This window comes from Scaptodrosophila lebanonensis, unplaced genomic scaffold (genome assembly GCF_003285725.1).
Source record: "Scaptodrosophila lebanonensis strain 11010-0011.00,11010-0021.00 unplaced genomic scaffold, SlebRS2 tig00000061-arrow-pilon, whole genome shotgun sequence".
Lineage (NCBI taxonomy): Eukaryota > Metazoa > Arthropoda > Insecta > Diptera > Drosophilidae > Scaptodrosophila > Scaptodrosophila lebanonensis.
Genome location: NW_022060554.1, coordinates 8,644,138 through 8,664,861, shown reverse-complemented (window position 1 = coordinate 8,664,861; position 20,724 = coordinate 8,644,138). Strand labels below are relative to the sequence as shown.

The 20,724-nt window shown below is 35.2% G+C and overlaps 3 protein-coding genes across 4 annotated transcripts; 2 read left to right on the top strand and 1 right to left on the bottom strand.

Annotated features, from left to right (window-relative positions):
- Positions 1-42: 42 nt before the first annotated feature.
- Positions 43-14,570, bottom strand: LOC115624592 (vacuolar protein sorting-associated protein 13D). Its single transcript, XM_030519330.1, has 19 exons — positions 14,474-14,570; positions 13,623-14,413; positions 12,406-13,470; positions 11,380-12,302; positions 11,171-11,307; positions 10,854-10,991; positions 9,594-10,215; positions 9,384-9,515; positions 8,387-8,747; positions 7,510-8,320; positions 7,196-7,448; positions 6,989-7,133; positions 3,540-6,929; positions 3,253-3,465; positions 2,333-3,193; positions 1,971-2,273; positions 1,393-1,893; positions 217-1,329; positions 43-148 (listed from the first exon to the last, which is right to left on the bottom strand). The coding sequence occupies exons 1-19, from the start codon at positions 14,568-14,570 to the stop codon at positions 101-103; spliced, it is 11,904 nt and encodes a 3,967-aa protein (XP_030375190.1). The 3' UTR covers positions 43-100.
- A 556-nt stretch (positions 14,571-15,126) lies between these two features.
- Positions 15,127-17,862, top strand: LOC115624625 (ankyrin repeat domain-containing protein 12). Of its 2 annotated transcripts, none has more exons than XM_030519379.1 (3): positions 15,127-15,384; positions 15,824-17,460; positions 17,537-17,862. In XM_030519379.1, the coding sequence occupies exons 1-3, from the start codon at positions 15,237-15,239 to the stop codon at positions 17,714-17,716; spliced, it is 1,965 nt and encodes a 654-aa protein (XP_030375239.1). In that variant the 5' UTR covers positions 15,127-15,236; the 3' UTR covers positions 17,717-17,862. The 2 variants fall into 2 exon arrangements, with proteins under 2 accessions (XP_030375239.1, XP_030375240.1); XM_030519380.1 differs by having other exon boundaries at positions 15,264-15,395.
- Positions 17,863-18,219: 357 nt separating this feature from the next.
- Positions 18,220-20,157, top strand: LOC115624716 (hsp70 nucleotide exchange factor FES1). The gene is made up of 5 exons (XM_030519539.1): positions 18,220-18,293; positions 18,357-18,425; positions 18,919-19,459; positions 19,559-19,767; positions 20,022-20,157. Exons 1-5 carry the CDS (start codon positions 18,261-18,263, stop codon positions 20,076-20,078), a joined length of 909 nt encoding a protein of 302 aa, XP_030375399.1. The 5' UTR covers positions 18,220-18,260; the 3' UTR covers positions 20,079-20,157.
- The last annotated feature ends 567 nt before the right edge of the window (positions 20,158-20,724 follow it).

The following is a 20,724-nucleotide window of genomic DNA, read 5'->3' as shown; positions in this document are numbered from 1 at the left end:
AAAGCTCCAACGAAATTGCGTTAAAAAATACGATTTCAATAATTGCAATACAAAACCACCATGTATTTTTACCAGTCAAATGAATACATTTTTAAACAAGTCACAGCGAATGCTCGCGTTCATCGAAGACACTTTTAGCGTAATTTATCTAAACATAATTTGGGAAAAATATGTATTAGTGAAATTCATATCTAAACACTACTGATTATTACTTACACATCTAGACGCAGTCTCGGCACTTTCTTCAGTTCGACAGCGGATTCTCGGCCTAGTAATCTTTGGCAAGTTTGTAGAAATTTCAATGTAATAAGATGCCTGCATCTTACTTGTAGATGGTGTGGTCCCAGAATTTGTTATCAGAGGGTGACAAGAAAGAATTTCACTAAGATGACTTTCAAAAGTTATGGTGGGATTGCCATCACATAACGAAAATACCCGTACAAATTCTGTAGAAACCAGAAGACGTAATCTCGCTTCTTTATCGCTCCATAAATTGGGCTCATAAGATATTATTTTCTCATCGAAATTTCTGCGGTTTATAATGTACAAATATTGTTGACCTTTGCTTTGTCGACTGGAGTATGAAGGCAATAGGCCGCCAGGAGCACCAGTTACACATCTGGGTAGGCGTTTACGATCTGGCGAATTTCGATGGGTACCTCTGCTTGTTTCACGCACAGCACTGGCAGTTTCGGAGGCCAAGTCTAACACGCCAATAATGGGTTTTGTGACGGTACCAACCAATCCTTTGCCCAGACCGCTAAGAAACCCCGGAACACCATCAGCTTGAGCGCCATCGTATGTGTGTCGCACAATGCTGGTCACACCACCAAGCAAACCAAAGCCAAATCCCTTAATGCCGGCAGCCAGGTGACCGCTTGAGGTATTTGATTGTAGCTCCAGAATTCTCTGCCGTGTTTCGTTATCGTGATCGTCTAAAACAACTCTCCCAAGGCTATCTGATAGTGTTTCCGTTAACTTTGCTGTAGAATTTGAAATTCCATGCGTTACATTTTTTACAAGACTCTTCACCGACCCTTCAAAAATCAGTCCGGATACACCTTCAGACAGATCATTTGCGAAGCCCAACGGGTTTCCCAAGAAATCCACACTTCCCAGTATTGATGCTGCGTGCCATTTAATTTGGTTTACGTAATGTATCTTCAGGGCTCTTAGATAAACATCCATTGTTTCAAAGTGATATTTGTCCGAAAACTTATCCAATTCGATCAATGCGTCTTCAAATTTGATTAGAGTGAGCCCCAAAGCTTTTTTGGTTTCCTGCAGCTCCGGCGGTAATTTTGATGAAGTCAAAGCAGATAATCGAACCTGTCACAGAAAAATATGATTACTAGTATCAAAAAATATGGTATGGGGAAGAGAAATATGTACCTGCGTCGATCCAATACTGAAATTTTCAAAATAATATCTCTTCATATCTTTTAACATCATTCTCTCTTCAAAATCCTTAAATTCATTGGGGAAATGTAAGCTGGAGCTATTGACATTGAACTTGCCATATCCAAGAAAAGAAGCCACTTTGAGTATTAGTCTTTCCTCCATATACGCTATGCATGGCTTCATGTCCAGCGTTAGGTATTTGAAAATAATGGCGCTCTTATTTGGACTTGGCAATGTTTTCAGTTTAAGTACAATGGCATTCTTTTGTGCATCGCTATTGCTTATCTTGCTGCTATGCAACGAAACTGGAGTAACAGCATCAAGCAGCTGGTTATCTATTTGAAAATATGATATTTTTAAGTCCAACGACTGTTCTACATTGCTATGTATAATATCCGCAGATATGTTTTCAAGACTTATATACATTATTTCCTCGCAAGGTTTGCGGGTAATGATTGATACGCCAATACCTTTGGGAAGCTCAACGCATACCTTCAAGAAATATAAAAAATATAAAAGGTATTTTTTTCATGGGGTGTAATGTATGAGAACAGAAATTAAAGACTTACCAAATACTCATATAGATCGTGCTGTTTCCCCTCGTCAACAATTTGTCTGTTGTTTAGGGAGGCGTGTGTCCATAACAAATCAGGCGCTAAACATATATCATTGAGTTTTAACTTAATATCACATATTTGAACCGTGCAAATGGGCCCATCCATTTTCATTGATACTTCAAGCTGTCCTGAGCCAGGTCTTAGTTTTTGTGCGACAACATTTTGTTCAATTGGTATCGTTTCAGCATTTGGTAATTCAATTCGCCCCAATCCCGCTTCAGCATTAGGTTTTAGTCCCATAAGACCACCAAAAGCCTGTACAAAATAATTGCCATAAAAATCCATAAAAATAAAACATAAATTATTGGACGTACCTGAACGCACATATTGGCGTGACACATTAAGCGACCGTTTTCGAATCTCCATGTTTGTGTTGTGATCCTTTGTTTATTAGGAGCTCTAACGACTAGCTTAGTAAACTGGGTAGGATTAGGTGGTCTTTCCAAGTCAAGCACCATACGTACAGAGTTGGATTCATTTGAAGGAAATGGCGGAGATGAGCCTTCATGTTCTATTTGACCATTTGAATTCATCAGCCACAGCTGAGAGCGGTCTCCTGAGTTCTTTTCCATAATAATAACCTTCTTATCTCGAACTCCCAAGACCAACTGCTGATAAACCAACTCATTCTTCTTGATATCAGAATTGAATTGATCAAATGTCTTATGAAATGCTATATATATAAAGTTTGAGTATGTTAAGCCTTTAATCGTGTTTGTCTTATTAATGGGAAACTCAATTGTATTGCCACCCGGTGCTTCCATAAGTAATGTTTGATTCCCCAAGGGATCGTCCATAACATATGATAACGACGATTGTGGGCGCACTGGTGTCGGCCAATGTGGTTTGGAACCCATTTGGAAAAACGTGATTACTACCTCGGAACAGTTATCAATTCTAATAGGTGGGGGCAGGCTTCTGGCATCCGTAAATAATAGAACATATGTAGCTCCTTTGGAAATAACTTCCAATCGCAAGAAGAACATTTCACCCCATTCATTTCTCACATTGATGTACAGGCTTTGCACTTCGTTAATGGGGATGCCCTTTGACCAGCAGCAGAACTCTACATCGGCTATACGCACACAAATTAATGGTTCTCGATCCCAATTCGGCCAATGGAAGGGGAAATTGCAGTCAACGGGCGCTGATATAATATTGTGTGGCTTTATATCCTACAATTGTTATAAACAATTTAAATATGGAATGGTATAGGTGTTTGTAGACTACTCACTAATTTGGCAATATCACATTTTTGGGCAAACTCCAATTTGTATCCACTCTTGTTATGCAATTGGAAACGAGGAGACAACGTTACAAAAGTGGTACACGAATATATACCTCTTCCTCGACGCACACTAATGCCTATTGCATAACAACCATTTGTATGTTCCGCTCGCAGCTCTCTGTGTGTTATATTCTTATGAATGCTAAAACTTTTGCACCACTGAAAAAATTTGGTACGTATTATGTCTGTAGCAAGCCGATATATACAGTAATGCAATATAAATGTACACCTACCAGATTATTGGTACCGTAAGAGCTTCCCAGGCGTACTTCTAAGGCAGGGGATCCCTCTTGATCTGAGAACGAAAACATCAACGGGGAAACTTGACGTGCACGCTCATGCTCATCGAATTGCCCTGAAGCGGTGTTGCTTGCTCCTTCTTGCTTATAAATAAGAGGAAGGCCGGTTTTATTTATTATCCACACTGGGGCACTTATGTATATTTCCATTCCTTTGCCTTTGAAATACTGAATGGATATGCGCAGATGAAGCTCTCTGTTTTGAATATCAATTAACTTTAGCTTTGGCTCAACAATACCATTATGACTCATTGGGACTTTCAGTTGACCTGATAGTTGAAAATTATCCAATGTAATGCTCAAGTTAAATGATTCAGAGATATTTACATTATATATGTTAACACTTTCCGAAGAACTTATTCTGCCCGAAGCGCTTCCATTGATCTCATAAATAAGATCACAACACAGCATATTGTTTAGCTTTAAAGGTGGTAGCAGGGTAATAGTGTGTCCCGGCAAATTTGGTTCCTTGCCAAGATAGATTTCTCGGGTCATATACATTAATGTATATAATATGCTCTTATTAACATCGTAGCAGATTTGTAAATTTTGCACATAGTCCTTTCCACAGTGCTTCCAAGATATTTCATGATTACTGAAGCCAACTTCTTCAACTTCGTTTCCAAAATTTTTAGAACTCTTCAACTGGTCTCTATTTAAATTATGCTTGATGTATAAGGATGCATCGATAAATTTTAGAGGTATGCATTGCTGCTCCTGGGACCCAATCGCACAAATATTCGAAGTGCTTTCATATTGATCGTTGACCGCTACCATTTTTAGGATGATTTCGCGATCCAGCTTGTTGATTACACTTAATGCTGATCTTACTTTAATAAGCTTCTGCGCAGATCCAATCAAAGATATTTCAAATACAATGCGTGTCTTTTTCGCATAATGTGCATCAAGATTAGTAGCCCGAAAGAAAACACCTACTTTGTCGATGGAAATGGGTCCAATTAGAGTCCATCCGTGAATTTGCACTAAAATCTGATGTAAATTCAGTTGGTGGGAATCTATATGCCTCATTTTAGTTTTGTGACTGAAATCAAAGGTTTTCACTTCATTTGGCTGTACAGAAATCCAGTTCTTAATAAGTTCCTGCTGATGCGTGTCCAAACATGCAATATCTCCTAGTTGTGCATAAATTGGTTTAAAAAGCAACGGAGTACCGGTAAGATTTTGCAATGCAAATGGAATGAAGGGCGTGCGCTGTCTGAAAGCTGCATTTTTATTCTCTTTATCAGAGAAATCATTAGTCCAATTTTTAAACACCATATTAAATAGTTCAATTAGTGTCGACGTGATATTAAGTTTCAATATCTGTTTGCTGTCTATATTTATTTCAAATATATTCTTTTTATCTGTATACGTTTTGATATATTTCCACTTTCCCGTGCATTCCCAAAGCTCAGCAACAGGCTCCCATCCACTTAGCCGTCTATTATAATAATTTATAGACATTTCAGTTTCAATATCGCCTTCCGTCAAATACGTTGTGTTCGAGTTATCCTTTTCAATTTTTTTGGTTTTAAATTTGTATTTAAGTAGCATCTTTGAAAGAGAAATTTCAAGTAAAGGCACATCAGCATCCATGCAGTCATCAATCACGCATATAGATATCAAATTAGCATCTAATAAAGCATTTTTTAACTCTAACGCCGGATTTGGGTTTGTGTTATGTTTCTGTTGGGATAGCCAGATAGCAGATTCATTTAATTTCCAATTGTTAAGCTCCATTGCACTCCAGCAATCTGTTATTTCAAATCCCATTGCGAGGAGTGGTGCTATTTTTTCGAAATCCGAATTAGTTTTTGATAAATTTGTTTGCGACTGTGCTGTTTGGCTGGGTATTGACTGTAGCATTCGCGAGAAAAGTTTCATGTCTACATATGATAATCGTATATTTAAATTTTTGTGGATAAATACACCCAAGCAATTGTTTCGCAACTCTATATTGAGAGTAAACGGATCTATTATTGATAAAGCACTTTCATCTTCAGCATCCAGGCTGCAGGAGAAAATTTCCAAATGATTTATGTTTATTGACAATGGTAGAGAATTACTGTTGGGCTTATATGAAATAACGGTGGTACTTTTCAGTATGATTGCATTAGAATCCATCTGACTGCATTGTTCAACGAAAATGATTTCAGAATCTGTAATATTTATAACAAACTCATTTATAGAACTGTTCTCCAAATCACTACGACTTTTGCTGATGACTTGACTTGTTAAGTACTGTATTGGGGCCGAATTCAGAGGTTCCTCTTGTATATAATTTTTGAATTCTTCCAGAAACCTTAAAATTGCCATAACTCTCATATTGTTTAGCATTATGGTGTATTTGCTAGAATTTAGTCTTTTCCTGCAATGAATTTCGGCTTGAACAGTATTGTTGGAGAGCGTTTCTTTTTTAGAGGGTTGCAATATATTTCTAAACACATTGACATTTTTTGTTTCTCCCCCTGTTCTTTCGTCAACTATAAGTATATTGCTCGATATTAGGTCTATGTCTTGTGATCCATCGCTGAACGAATCTATTTCCAAAGATGATTTTATAAAATGTATGCACGTTAATGGCTGTAGGCTTTTCTTTGGTGTGGAATTTAACACGAGCAGTATGGACACATCCTCTAGTAATATTGTTATTGAAAGCAAATTATGGACCGTGGAGCGCGCTTGTTCCTTTGCAAATTGCTGCAGTGCGGACAATTTTTCAATTGATTGGCAAAGATTGTTTGCGTAGTTGTAATAAACATCATCGATTTGCTCGCCCAAATTGTTGTTTAGAAAACTCTTTATAAGTTTATATTGTTGAATATCAAGAATACCGTTCAATTTAGAAAATGTTCCTTTAACGCTTATATCTGGGCAGACGCGATCAAAGTTTGTATTTAAATTACGTTCAACCTGAAGTTTAAGATAGCAAGACTCATTGAAAAGTTTCCTTCCAAGTATAGCAATGTCCATATTTGCAATAACTATCCATTCCCCAGAATTATGTTGTCCAGATTTTGTTATATCCGTGCAGCGCTCGCCAGAGAACAAATTTATGTTGACCAAATCGATGTGCATAACGTCCAAAATCTCAGTTATATTTGCAGCATCTCCTTTTTTACTTATAACGCACTCATCGCTTGCAAAATGAAAGCGGTTTTTTAGTGTAAACTTCCCGAGGTTTGCCACTAATACATAATTACTGTTATAGCTGGCTGGTAACACTATTAGCGGCGAGTCCGCTTGAATTGACAACTTTATTTTCGATGGCTGTGATGTTCGGTCTCTGTCCACATTTTGTAATTTCAACTTTTTGATTACAGGCTGAAAAACGTTTAAGCATATCAATGAGAACACTATTCGGAACATCGCAGACAAATTACCGTTTGTAGTTGCAGCAACTCCTTAATAAACAAATGTAGTTCAATCACAAAACGTTTCGTATGTACGTAGTGAACCGAAGACATATTTATTCGTAATATCGAGTCAGAATCCAACGCTTGTAATGCTTCCAGCTCCGACAGTTTTCTATGGAAAAGAATTAGAATTGTTAAAACATAAGCAATAATAATCAACTGTAAGTTTCCTACTTTTTATAAACAAAGTTGACCGCTTCAGTTCCACTAGTTACAAACTTCTGCTTATATATATGACCAAATTTGGTGAGGTCGTAAAGAGAAATAGATCCCAAGCAGCCTTCAACAGTCTTTACATTTGTTTCTTGGAAAATAATAAATGTAGCGTTGGAGACATTCACTCTTGAAAGCTGTGACTCGTTTCGTATCAGTGTAAAATTAAGAGATCTTATTGATACTCTAAGCTTGCTGCAAAACTCATTGGTACCTTTATAGGAGAGTATATTAAATATTATTTAATTATTAACTAAAAATGTTCAAATACTCACTTTCTTGTGAAATATGTGGCTTTACTTGAAAATCTTCATTTTTCCGTGTGTTTGAAACAAGCCCAAAAAAGTCAAAAATCATAAACCATCTATCGACGCATATCGCCAAATTCAGGCAATTGAACTCAATCGAACTTAATTTTTCGGTTTTAGTTCGGCCATTTTCTTGTGCTCTTGGAATGCTTTGAATGTGTGATTTGTAGATAACTAAGTTCTCATTTTTCCGATCGTTAAATTTGTTTTTTTTATAAAATCCAGATTGCAATTCCTTATGGAAGCTGCTCAGCTTAACAGAATCGTTCAAATTGCACGGCATTGACAAAGACATATTTTTGTATTTGCTAAAGAGGTTTGGCAAGTCCGGACAGGATGACGAGGTCTGTTCTTTTGTTTTAGCTCCCTTTTCAAGATTTATAGACGTAACCATACTTCGAAATGGTGATGTCATTTCGGACTTTAAGTCCTCCATGAGCACCGATTTCAAAATGATTTCGAGATCTGTTTCGTTACCTCTAATTTGGTTGTTTACTTTAAAATCTTTGAAGATTATGTTGATTAACGTCTCATGGTGTTCATTTTGTAGGTTTATTTCGAGAACAGGCACTGAGAATTGTATCGTTGTCACCACACTATTCTCTTTCGCATCTATGCTGTTGTAATTTGTTGTACTGCTACTCAATATATCTTGAACCGCATCGCCCGGTGCGACTCCATATGAAAAATTAGTAGCATTTTGTATGGAGTCAATTAGTTGTTCATATTGCTTTCGAAACAAGGAAATTTTTAGTGTTTCTACCATACTTCCTTCCACCTAAACGGAAGAAAATAACTGTATAGTAACTACAATAAAAATTAAAGTGTATTTATTCGTACTTACGGAAAATGTCTGAACATGATTTTCATCGTTGGATACACACTTGTATGCTCTCGAGAATTTTAAGGATATTGCTGTGTCATGCAATATAGGCACAGCGTCATTTTTGCAAGAGTACATTTCCTTCGCTTTATATATTGTCATTGATCTATCCTCCACCTCAGACATTATGTTCAATGAGTATAAATTGATGTTTCTTATCTCTACATCATATGTTTCGATAGATTCCCCACAAAAGGGGTTTACGTTGTTGTAATGATTGGTATTACAGCAACTTATTTTTCCCAAATTCGCAACAAGAACTTCGGTACTTTCATTGGAAACGGGGAGAATAATAACCGGACTGTTTATAATTACATCTAACCTGCAATACACAAAATTATAAATATGCAATTTTTGAAGTGAACCTGCTTATGTGAGGGTTTTGAATCCTGGATCGGCAATGTTTTCTGTGACGAAACCAATAGTACGGTACGGTGTCGCAATTGAAATTATGAATGTAAACAAAAAGTCAGCTGATATGAAGATGCGTGCATGAACCTAACGGAACAATATGATAATTCCCCTATTGGTCATATTTTACAATACACGAGCGAAAAGGTAAATTAAACTCGCAATCGTTATCAGCTGATTTGCTTTCTGCTTATTTATGCCTACCTGTTAGATTTTGATTTTTTTAATTTTTTAATTAAAAAATGCACGATGCATTTAAAAAATAACTTATAGCTGCCACTAGATTTAGTGGAGCTCGCATGTAGTTATGTGTAAGGTATTATGTACTGTTTGCTCATTCTTATATCTTAAAAGATCCTGTGTACCAAATTTGGAAAATATTTTCGATGCGTGTGAACAGACAACTAAAAAGAAGGCACAGAATTGAATGGGAATACGCAAAATGCAAGCCCTCAGAATATGTTAAAAAACATAATTTGGCATCGTAAATCCATGCCTGTACCAGGAAAAACAAATTTAAAACTTTAAAAATAATATTTTTACTTACGAAAATACTGAAAGTTTGTTTTGCTCTTCCTGATGTTGTGTTGGTTTTGCATAATAATTCACATCTTTTATTTGTTGTACAAATTCTTTTGCCATATCAGTTGCTTTGTTCCCAATTGATGTAAAAAATTGCCTTAAAAAGAAGAACAATAGAAATGCATTATATATAAATTGGAACAATTACCAGAAATGCTTCAGTCCCATTACTCACCGAAGGCTCCGTTTAAAATGGGTGACACACACATTCAAGTCCTGTAAGAACCTGGGACAATGAGTATACCATACAGAGGCCATTCGAACGTGTACTTTTAGAGCCGCTCTATCCGACCATTGTATTTTAAAATTTAGTGCGTTCATTTCTTCATATTTTTGGTCATCGAAGTTTGTGAAATAGATTTCATTAGAAAGGCGATCAATTATGGATTGTCTGTGTAGTTCTGAATTCGATGATTCTAGATTCTTGCCTACAGCAAGTATTCTTTGATGGCAAATGCCTTCCGGTGTAATATCAATAATCTGAATGCCTCCTAATGATCCCCTCACGGATACATCGGGTTGGATGGAAGCACAAATTTTTGCCTCACTCATGGTGAGAGTTCCAACTTTTCGAGCTATAGTGTAGTTTTCGCGGTTAATTGTATATAAAATCAAAATATTTAATCGAAAAAAATCGAAAACGATTTCATTATGACCGTAATTTAAGCCATCCTCAGATTCCTTTGGCGCAATAACAATATCTTTGTTTTCCCCTTTATTCGACATCAGGAAAATTTTCTGATTTAAAATCGTTCGTTTTGTAAAATCCATTAGTTCAAGAATGGTATCCTGGTTGGCTAAAATAAAAAATTTGTAAATGGTTTAAATTTATTATAAAGCGAAGGTTTGACCAAATACTTATAAAATACGATGACATTATCTCTGACGAGGACCTCTATACAACATGACAGAAACATTATAATAATAAAGTACTTAACTTTTCAGGGTATATTTTTTAAAATAAAATTATTGTTCCTATCGAATCTACTGATATTATATTTTCAAATTATAGAATAGCGTTTGGCAATATCTAAAACTACATTTCAATTGTGGATAAAATTGTCACCCAACTAATAACATTATTATACATTCATGGTAAAAAGGCTTAGTGTTAAGCTTTAGATCAAAATTGTTCGGAGGTTGTTAGTATCTAGAACCACATATAACGGATAGTTATATTTAAGGATTGTGCAAATTTATGTAACATGGTTTCTTAAATCGAAGTAGACATGTCCGTCGGACTCATTTTCTAAAGACATCTGAATTTTGGAAACGGACAAATTATGTTGATTCTCCTAATACCCTAACCACGTCATTTATATGTAATTAGAAACGTCAATACTTTAAATCAGTAAATCCTAATCCGTTACTACACGTCATCATCGAAATAAACATTGCTTAAATATCATATCATAGTATTGTTATCATATCATACCAATTATATCCAAATTATTAAAGGCAATATTCGTCGTTTGGAGATAGAATGGATTGTTAGCGTTAGGTGCAACAATTTTGATTTCTATAGTAATCAGAGCATTAAGACCCCCATCGTCATTGCCTTCCGCATCAAATCCTGAAATATTCAAAATATAAATAAATAAGTTCATTAAAGTCTTTTTTGTATGTAGAAACGTTTTACAGATTTATATATGTATAGATGTCTTTATGAATTTAAAACCCTTCAAAATATAGCTTCTAATTCTATTATTAAAATTTGTACTCTATATGTATTTATATAGCATGTGTACGTACCCTTTTGAATATTTTGAACAGCACTATTTATAATATGGGGACTTGTGGGGCGCTGGAAAATGAAATGATCCGGAGATCCAGGAGTAACCGGTGAGCAGGCGGTACTATGTTTTAGACTTCCTGAAAAACTGTCCATTCTGCAAATCGTTTATTACAATAGAAATTATTTATCTTCTTTAAGATTATAATACATTATAATTTACACTTACCCAACATGTCGATGACTTGCCACCAAAAGTTCAAAATCGGGACCAAAAGACTGTATAGCATCAACTAGGAGTAAGCCATGAACTGACATTGTAATATTTGTTTCCTCTGATGTTTTCACTAGCCCAGCACGAGCTCCAATAATTTGAAGTTCCGCAATGCTTTTTTCTTTCGACTGCATTTCAATAATCATTTGGCCAATTACAAACTGTATTACTAAGCGATTCTCACCACTACTATTTTCACTTTGTGTTTGCTCATCCAAATGAACTTTATTTTCTTCAGTGTTATCTGATTTATTGACAAGTCCTGTACTACATGTAATTGGGTGCATTATGTCAAAGAAATTATTTATGTTTTCTTCATTACCATGTATTAAAATAGTCGGAAGTGTTCCGATTAGTGTAAACGCCGGATAATCCGGGTCAGACGTAAACATGGTTCGTTGTTCCAACGCCAATGTTATATTGAATTTATCGATTAAATGAAAATTTGAAGAACTTTTTAGGCTCGCTTGCCATCTCTCCTGGTATTTACAAACCAGAACTTGCAAATCTGTAAGATGTATTGTATATTTGTTATAAATTTTCCTGTGTAGTGCAGTTTCAAGTTGAGTATCTTTATTGATAACTAATTCGTCAATCAAATTCTCATGTAATGTTGGCGACTCTGATCCACTTTTCTCTGATGCCGGTGGTGTAGAGCATGGCGTCATAAATGCTTCATCATCATCGCTCCGGTCATCAATTGGATCTATTACTTTTGAGTTTATTGTTGAAGCTTTATTTTGAAAATCTGTTTTAAGCATTTGAAACTTTCCGAAATCCATTAATATCATAAGCGAATTATTGACCTTGTAGTTTTCCAAGAATATTATACGAGGTGCAAATACTTCAATTTCAAATGTCCAACTTTTACGATGTGACTTTAAAAAGAAACAAAATTAGTATTAATGTCTAAAAAGGTAAGCAATAACAAACAAAATTTTATGACAAAAACCATGTGCATATATGTATATACATACTGACCTCATTCCCAACAAACATTTCATTCCAATTATTTATAAAGTTTTTCTTCTTTATATCGGAATTCTTCTTCCGTATAGTAATGGTTTTTTGTGATTTGTGGAAAAAGTTTAACAGCCAATGCACTGCATCTGTATTGTATGTGATATCCAAGCTTTTCGATTTGATGTTTAGGCTAAACTGTATTTGATTGTTGTTTTCATATCGTAGCTCAAACAGAGGTTCATCTACAGATGTTTTCTTCAGAGTATTTTTATTATCAGCTTGTTTTGCCATTGTTGCAGTGTCTAACTGTGGTTTTATTAAAAATGGATGTTTGGTAGCCTCGTTTGTTTTATCTAACAAGCATATCTCCCCTAAAGATATTCCAATAGCATGGGATGTTAATAGTGGATTTAATTGAAGAAACGAAGAAAAGTTCTTAAATTGCATTTCCATATAGTTTTGCATTTCGCTTCCGTTTTCTTCACTTTCAGAGTTTAGAATTACTCGTCCATTTAAAAGTTGGATAGTAAAGTATCCAAAGATTGCATCGCGTTTTATATCTGAAGAACTTTGCAGCGAATCTTCTAATGCTACTAAAATGTCATCTTCCAAATTTTTAAGACCTTCGTCTTGTTCTGAGTTTTGAGAGGAGTTATTTCCGTACCATCCCATCCAGTTTGGAAACCAATGAAATAACATGCCTTTCCCTTTTATATCATGAGATTTTAGGGATAGTCCTTTTGTGAAAACTTTTTCAAAACATATCCTGCGCAGAATTATCAAATCTGCTACATTTCTATCGCTTTCAAAAATTGATTTGAAACTCTTCTCATCTTTCGTCAAATTTTCATTGGGATTACGTATGAGCTTTTGGTAAAGCCGCATATATCGTAGGTTTTCTTGAAATGTTAGAAATTTTTCCTCACTAGTTTTTAGTGTAATACCGTGACAATCCAAAACATATTTCCACCACAGTTTTGGGTCTTCTAGAATGGTAAAGCCCGGTCGCTTTAGTCGGTAATTTCGAATTTCTTTTATTTTCCGAATTCCGGCAATTTTGTCCAGCATTTGACCATGTTGTATCTGGAATCAGATATATTATAAATATTAGAGATTTTAAACACAAATATACAAAATATTCAACCCGTAGCTCAGCCCACATAAGTGCAGACTTTACGAATGATGCTCCCAAATAAGTAATACATATTTGCACATGAGGAATGAAAAAAACTTACATTGGATAACGAAATGATAACTTCGGGTACCAGGATTTCACATGACACACGGGGTCTATCCTTTGAAAGAATTAATTGTTGACATTTTTCCCGTTTCCAGCGAGCCGTGGCACTGATGGGCTTGATAATAAATTTGTGTGGTCGTATTTCGCAAGTTGTACTCATACTCGATAAAAGTTCTTGATTTGAATATTTCTGACATTTTATGTCTTCATATAGTATATCCCAGTATAGTGATAAATCATTCAGCTCAACTATTTTATAGGTTTTTTCGTTATTAACCTGTCTATTTGCACCAGCAACCCAGTTACAATCACAGCTCTGAGCAGTTAATGAACCGATTTTGATACCCGCAGCAATTTGGCTGTTGGCCACATCCACGGCATCTTCATATCGAAAGTGGACATCGGATATTTTAAGTTCAATATTATCAATAATGTTGGTTGCCATATTAGTTCCATATTTAAGCCAACTATTGTAGGAGGAGAAGTAATAGGATTCGATTTGCTGGCCTTTCTCTGACCGCCATTTGGCTTCAGCAGCATCCAAGACTGTGAGCTTGTATTCCAGATCGACTACTTTTTCTTTGGTGTCATCCCAATTCTCAATATCCTTCGGACATATAACACAGAACAAGCCCTCCACGGAGATGCACCATGGAGAAGTTGTGAACTGGCGCACCGGTACTTGAAGTTTAATTTTACGAATACTGCCGGCAGAAACTTCAATCGGTAGGCCAAATGAGCGCAACGCGTCCTTCCGAATTGGCACATTTTCAAGCTCTACTTCACCTAAAAATAACGATAATGTTATTTTCAACTATTTGCCATTTACATAAATGATATCAGCACCTGATAACAATGCGACGGACAGCTGGGCGGAATTCAAATTTTCTAAATACTTCCCAAGATAGGTATTTAATACCCAAGTAATTAGGTCCCTCAGCATTGTCGTGTACCTCTGGGCGTTAAATGTTTACGTATTTTGTTGTAACATCCGTGAAAAATATAATAACAATAACACGCAAAAACATATGTTTGTCAAGGTAAGAACAATATTCCGATTGGAACACTAGAATAAAACATTGCAATCAGTGCGGGTATTTCACCGAACAAATGCAACTGCAGCAGAAAATTTCATTTTTGTATTTCTCAAAGTTATAGATCAACTAAATCCAACCAGCCGCAGAACGGTCATATGCAATAGTTTTATTGAGTTTAATAAATATTTATGATATGCCAAATAAAATGTATATGCTAACTTTTCTGTACTGTAAAATACATTTATTTGCAAATGTATGTCAACACGATCCTAATATGCACGTTGGATTATCATTTTTAAAATTATGTTATATGGTTTTATATACATATGTATGTACATATCTTTACTATGTCAAAATAATATACACAATATTGTGCAACTTTCAACTATGCTCTTTGAAATAAACTAGTTGCAAAGTGGTGAAAAAGGAACAGGGTGCTTCACGGGTAAAGAAAAGCCAGCTGCAGAACCAATGAAGTTATCGCATATCGATTTTTACAACAAAAGCAAATTCTATACATATTCTAAGAGAAAATTTTATGTTTTTTATTTTGTTATTCAAAACTGTGTATTATGCCACCGCCACGACCTAAGGGTACAGGGACAGGATATTCGACAGGGGCCACGCCCGCTCCCGCTAGGCCGAGCTCAAATACGCCCATGTCGGAGAGACAACAAATGGCGCTGCTTGCAAAAATCCAAATGACTACATCTTCAACAGGTAAAACACATGTATGTATAGTGCACCTCCGAGAATAATTGTGTTTTTGTTTGCCATTACATGTACATACATAAATACATGTGTGTATGTATGTATTTAGGCTTGCTAAGTTGCATGATATCTTGTCACTGAACATCAATGTTTGTGTTCGCCGTACATTGGTTGCGTCAGCTTAGAACGTTTGTAAATCTGAACATACATATGTACATATGTATGTATGTAAGTGATTATAATTTGTAGTTCATAATAATTACTTATGTACATATGTCTATGTATGTATATTTGTTCAGGATTAGCCCCATTAATGATTATCCTTCAAAGCTCGGCGGCAGTTTTGCCATAGATTTGTTTAAATGACGCTTACTTTTCAGTTTGGTGGAATTGTTATATTATTGATCTGTTTTTTGAAGATTTAAAATTTCTTTTTATTTAATATTAGATACAACCAGGCCGTATAGTAAAAAGAGCGATAACAAAAAGGGAGACACAGAAAGTGAGGAAAGCAATACAAATGAAAAACAACAGGAAGGACTTGAAGTGAAGGAGAAACCTGTGCCAGATGATTCCAGTGCAGACACTAAAAAAGATTCTCACATGGAACAAAATTCCACGCAGAGCTCAACGACTTCAAAACGTAACTATTCTGATATAGAAGAAGACTACGAAGAAACAGGAGATGATATAAAAAAGAAAAAACGAAAAGATTCGGATAATTTAAAGGATGTAAAAAGCAGTTCTTCAAAATTATCGTCAAGGTTTGAGAAGAACTCGAAATTAGTTGCCTCAAAAAGCTCGCCATCGGGCAATAAAACTAATGCAGCTGCATCGGACAAAGAACTAGTGGAGCTAAATAAGTGTGTCGATGTTGAAAACGAAACCGATGGAAGCGAAGATTACAAGAGTAATGATAGCTTGTATAACGGCGGTCCCAAAGTACCACCATTAAAAATTGTCATTCCGCAACAAAACTGTTCCATAGATGGAACAGGGAATGTTAAAATTGCCGCTTCACGAAACGCCGCGTTGCCATATGTCGTCAGCTCAAATAGTGATTCTGTAGATAATGTACTATCGAATCATTGTGTTAGTCCACACGAGAGCCCCCACAAGGTAAATGTTGTATGTTCAAATGTGCTTGACGATAAAAATATAAAACTGTTTAATGATGAAAAGAATCTGAGAGTCCTGCGCAGCTCCCACCGTAGTGGGGTCGCATGTGCTGAGCGAAGTTCTAACAATTCATCGCCACAAATGCAAAGTAGCTCTCCTTCACCGGCATCTTCAAACCACGCTAATGATGCTGCCGACGCAAAGGTGCCTTATACCAATATGACATCAAGCCCGTTACAAACAAATCAGCAATTCGATCATGAAGCTATCCCCAATGTACCAAGCCCTTCTACTTCGTCAACCTCCTCTTCTAAGGAAATAAATTCGTCTTCAAATGTTGATCTTCATCCACGCAAGCGAAAAATAAGACCGAAAAACGCAAACGACGACAACATGAAAAATTCAAACGTTTCTATGAACACAAACGCCGACTCCACTAATTCGGGAGAGTCTCATCCGCACGACTATCCATTTACAAACGGTTTTCAAATGTTTTTGAATATCCGAAGGCAAATCGAAAAGAAATGGAAACATTTGTATCCAGTTAAGCCAAGACCTCCCCAAGGCTATAACGAATACCTTTTAACGAAGAGGACATATTTATTAAATTCAAATGCTGTAAAACCAGAAATTACTATCCCGGAAGCTATTCCGAAGTTGATGCATGGAATTTATGAACAACAAGAGAAAGCTAGAATAGAATTAATGGAAAGACATACGGTTGAGCGGGATCGACTCTGTTTAAGTGTAGAACAGGAAATAATTCGAGTTCATTCAAACGCGGCCAGAAATATATCAGGTCAAACTGTACCATATTCCGTTTGTACATACTTGAAAGATGATGAAGTTTATAACATGATTACTCCGGAGCAGGACGAAAAGGAGAAAAGTGCCCGTTGTCGATTCAATGGGCGGTTATTACTCAGCTGGTTACAGGACGTAGACGACAAATGGGAAAAAATAAAAGTATGTAACCTGTGGCTATTCAAAAATTGTCTTTAAATTGAATAACTAATTGTGAAATTGTATTTAATCGTTTTAGGAGGCAATGGTTTTACGACATCATAATGAAGCAGAGAGCCTTCATGCTGTCCAATTAATGGATTGGAACATTTATTTAAAACAGCATAAATTATCCGATTACATTTACGAGTTAAATGTTGATAAGGAACATGTACCCATTGTGTATGTTGGGGACGACTTTGATCTTTTACCGGAATAAAATTAGTCTACTGTACAATATGGGCGAAAAAATCACAGTACCGTTGGTTTACAAATTACTTTTGGCAATCCTTATGATAAATTTAATCTATTATAAATTTATAGCTGCAACAATTTCAAAAATAAAGGAAATATTTTTAAACTTTACTCATATTTAGTAGTGTTAATCATGGGGTTCATGCAACTCAATTTAATTTTCGAAACATTTTGTTGAACAGTTGCTCAATCAACTTTACACAATACACACAAATTGTAATAAAGAAATCAATTCCTGTGTCTTAAAGCTTCTTTTAACGGAGTCCTATTGTCCACTTTTTAAAATGGTCGTTCTGTCCACTTAATCTAGGAGAAATAAAATCAGTTGCAGGAATACCCCTGGTATTTTTATAACACAATTTAGTATATTTAACATAGCTTAGAGATGTGCGTGAGTCGTATAAATATGCAGTAAAATGCGTGAGGGTAATAGAGAAACATATTGCTCTCTCTTCTCTAATGCGGCTTTAGTTTTTATTACTTGTTGCAAGCCGTGTGGAACGGAAAACATGGACCCGGCTAGAAGGAAATTAAATTTGCAGGTATGAAGTACATAGAATCCTCTCATTATATCATGCTATTACTTTGGGAAAATGTTGTTTCAGGGTTTGCTAAGATATGCTGTTGAACAAACTAATGGCGAAGAAGCGACGGTGCACGAAGTCGATCCAGAGGTAATATCATTGTTTCAATAAGTCTGAACTCAATAATGAAGCATGTTGAAGGTATATACGGTGGAGCTTGTTTTTCTACATATGTACATATGTATGTATGTATGTATGTACATGTATAGCTTCCATTTGTTGAAACTAACCACTAATGTAGAAGAAGTGATTCTAGTTGGTTCCATGATGACGCTATTGATCTGTTCAATATACAAATGTGGAATATTTCAGATTCAACTAATTGGGAGGACCCATAGAATAAGAGTCCAGCCGCTAATTATATGTAAATGTTACATCGGCGGTATATACCTACACATGTACATATTAATATGCCATATTACACATTCATATGCACAGTTTTGTATTTGTTTATTCCTAAAACTTTGTATGGAATAGATGTGAAAAGATTTTAGATGAATAGATCCTTTTTCACTCTACCCGTACTCTTCATATCCATATAGCTACTAACTTATACTTACGTTTGGCATTTGATTAATTTCAGCGTGCTGAATTCTTACAAAATGCGCTGAAATCCATGACCATCGATGTTATTCAAGAATTTGAAAAAGCAGTTGCCGTTTTGGAAAATCAATCGTCTACCAAATCTGAAAGATTGGATAGTTTAAATGTTATACGAAGTTATATTGATGATCTTGACTTGGCAAATAATTTTGTAAAATTTGGTGGTACAACTACAATATTGCGGTACACAAAGGATTCAGAAAAGGATTTACAAGCATTATCGAACGACATTATTGCAGAAATGTCACAAAATAATCCGTATTGTCAAAACCACTTTTTGAATGAAAATATCATTCCTCAACTTCTCATAAAATTAAACGACCCTGACGAAGAGTTATCACGCAGTTCTATTTATGCTATCTCTTCATTGATTCGGAACTTCGAGCCTGGTCTAAAAGAGTTTCTGCGAGTTGATGGAATTCAAGTTTTGGTATCTTGCTTAAGATCACCAATTACAAAGGTTTACATTAAATCGGCATTTCTCATATCCAGCCTAGCATCCCAGAACGAATCGATAAAAGGTATATTTTCTATTATACAGGAAAACTTGATTTTTCTGAGTTACACGTCTATGGTTTTATTGGACTTACTAATTGGGTGAGAATTCTTGTTACTTGCAGAAGACCTTATTAAGAATAACGCCGTTGAGGTACTACTAGAAAACATAAACTATATCGATGGATTCGATTCCAAATTGGAAACAACGCTTTCGGCATTACTATCGCTCTCATCGAATTCTAACTGGGCCATTACAAAAGAAAAACAAATGGAGGTTACGACAGTACTTAAACAAATAATTTCCAAAAATAAAGAGTTGGATAATTGTGAGGTAATTTTATTTTTTGTTAGTATTATTAATTTTTTAATTTGGGAAAATAATCAAACATTATACAAAAAAAATCACATGAATATCTTATAAAAGTTTTTTAAGATTTAAGCTTTTAATTTTCATAGGTGCCCTTTAATTATACATTTCAAAATTAGATAATACATTTTCTCATGCATTTATAGAAAAATGTTAATATTTACATACATATTTGCTTAATATGGCCTATAAAATTTAACGTTTTTACACTTTTGCAGGACACGGTAAAATATGCAGAGAATATTTTGGAATATTTGAATGGACAAAAAGCATAAGGATATTAAACTGTTCATCTAATATGGATTGTCAATATAAAATGTAAATAAAATAAACTACGTGACATTTTTATTCATATACAATTAACTTTGGGAAGCAAATGGTTCTTCATTGCAGCCGTGCAGCACCATACTTATGGAATGGTTGTCAAATTTTGTCAGACATTATTTGAAAATAAATAACAGTTTGGGGAAATAAATACTGGAAATTTTAATAAATACGTACATATATTATTGGAGCTTTCTTATGACAAAATGAAAATGAAACATGGAAAAATTGAAGTTGCTGTCAAGGCAACAGTTTTTTGAGGAAATTCGAACATTTTTCATTTATTTAACTAGTCGTTGTCAAATTATGAAAGATAATAATTAATAAAGTAGTGAGCTAAGTGATATGTCTATAAGGAAAGGTATGCACTTTTTGTATACATAGAAGGTCAATTTTATAAATCAAAATCGAATTTTTGTTTGTCATTTTCGTCTAACATTGCATGCTCGTGTGTAGCTAATATTAATCGTCATAAATCTTACCAAAATTAGAACTTAAGCGGTGACAGCAGAGTATGAAATTTCGTTGATTAGCTCCCAAATGATATTTTCACACTCATCACCATTCGATTTGGTTACAAGTGTACGCTTTCTCTTA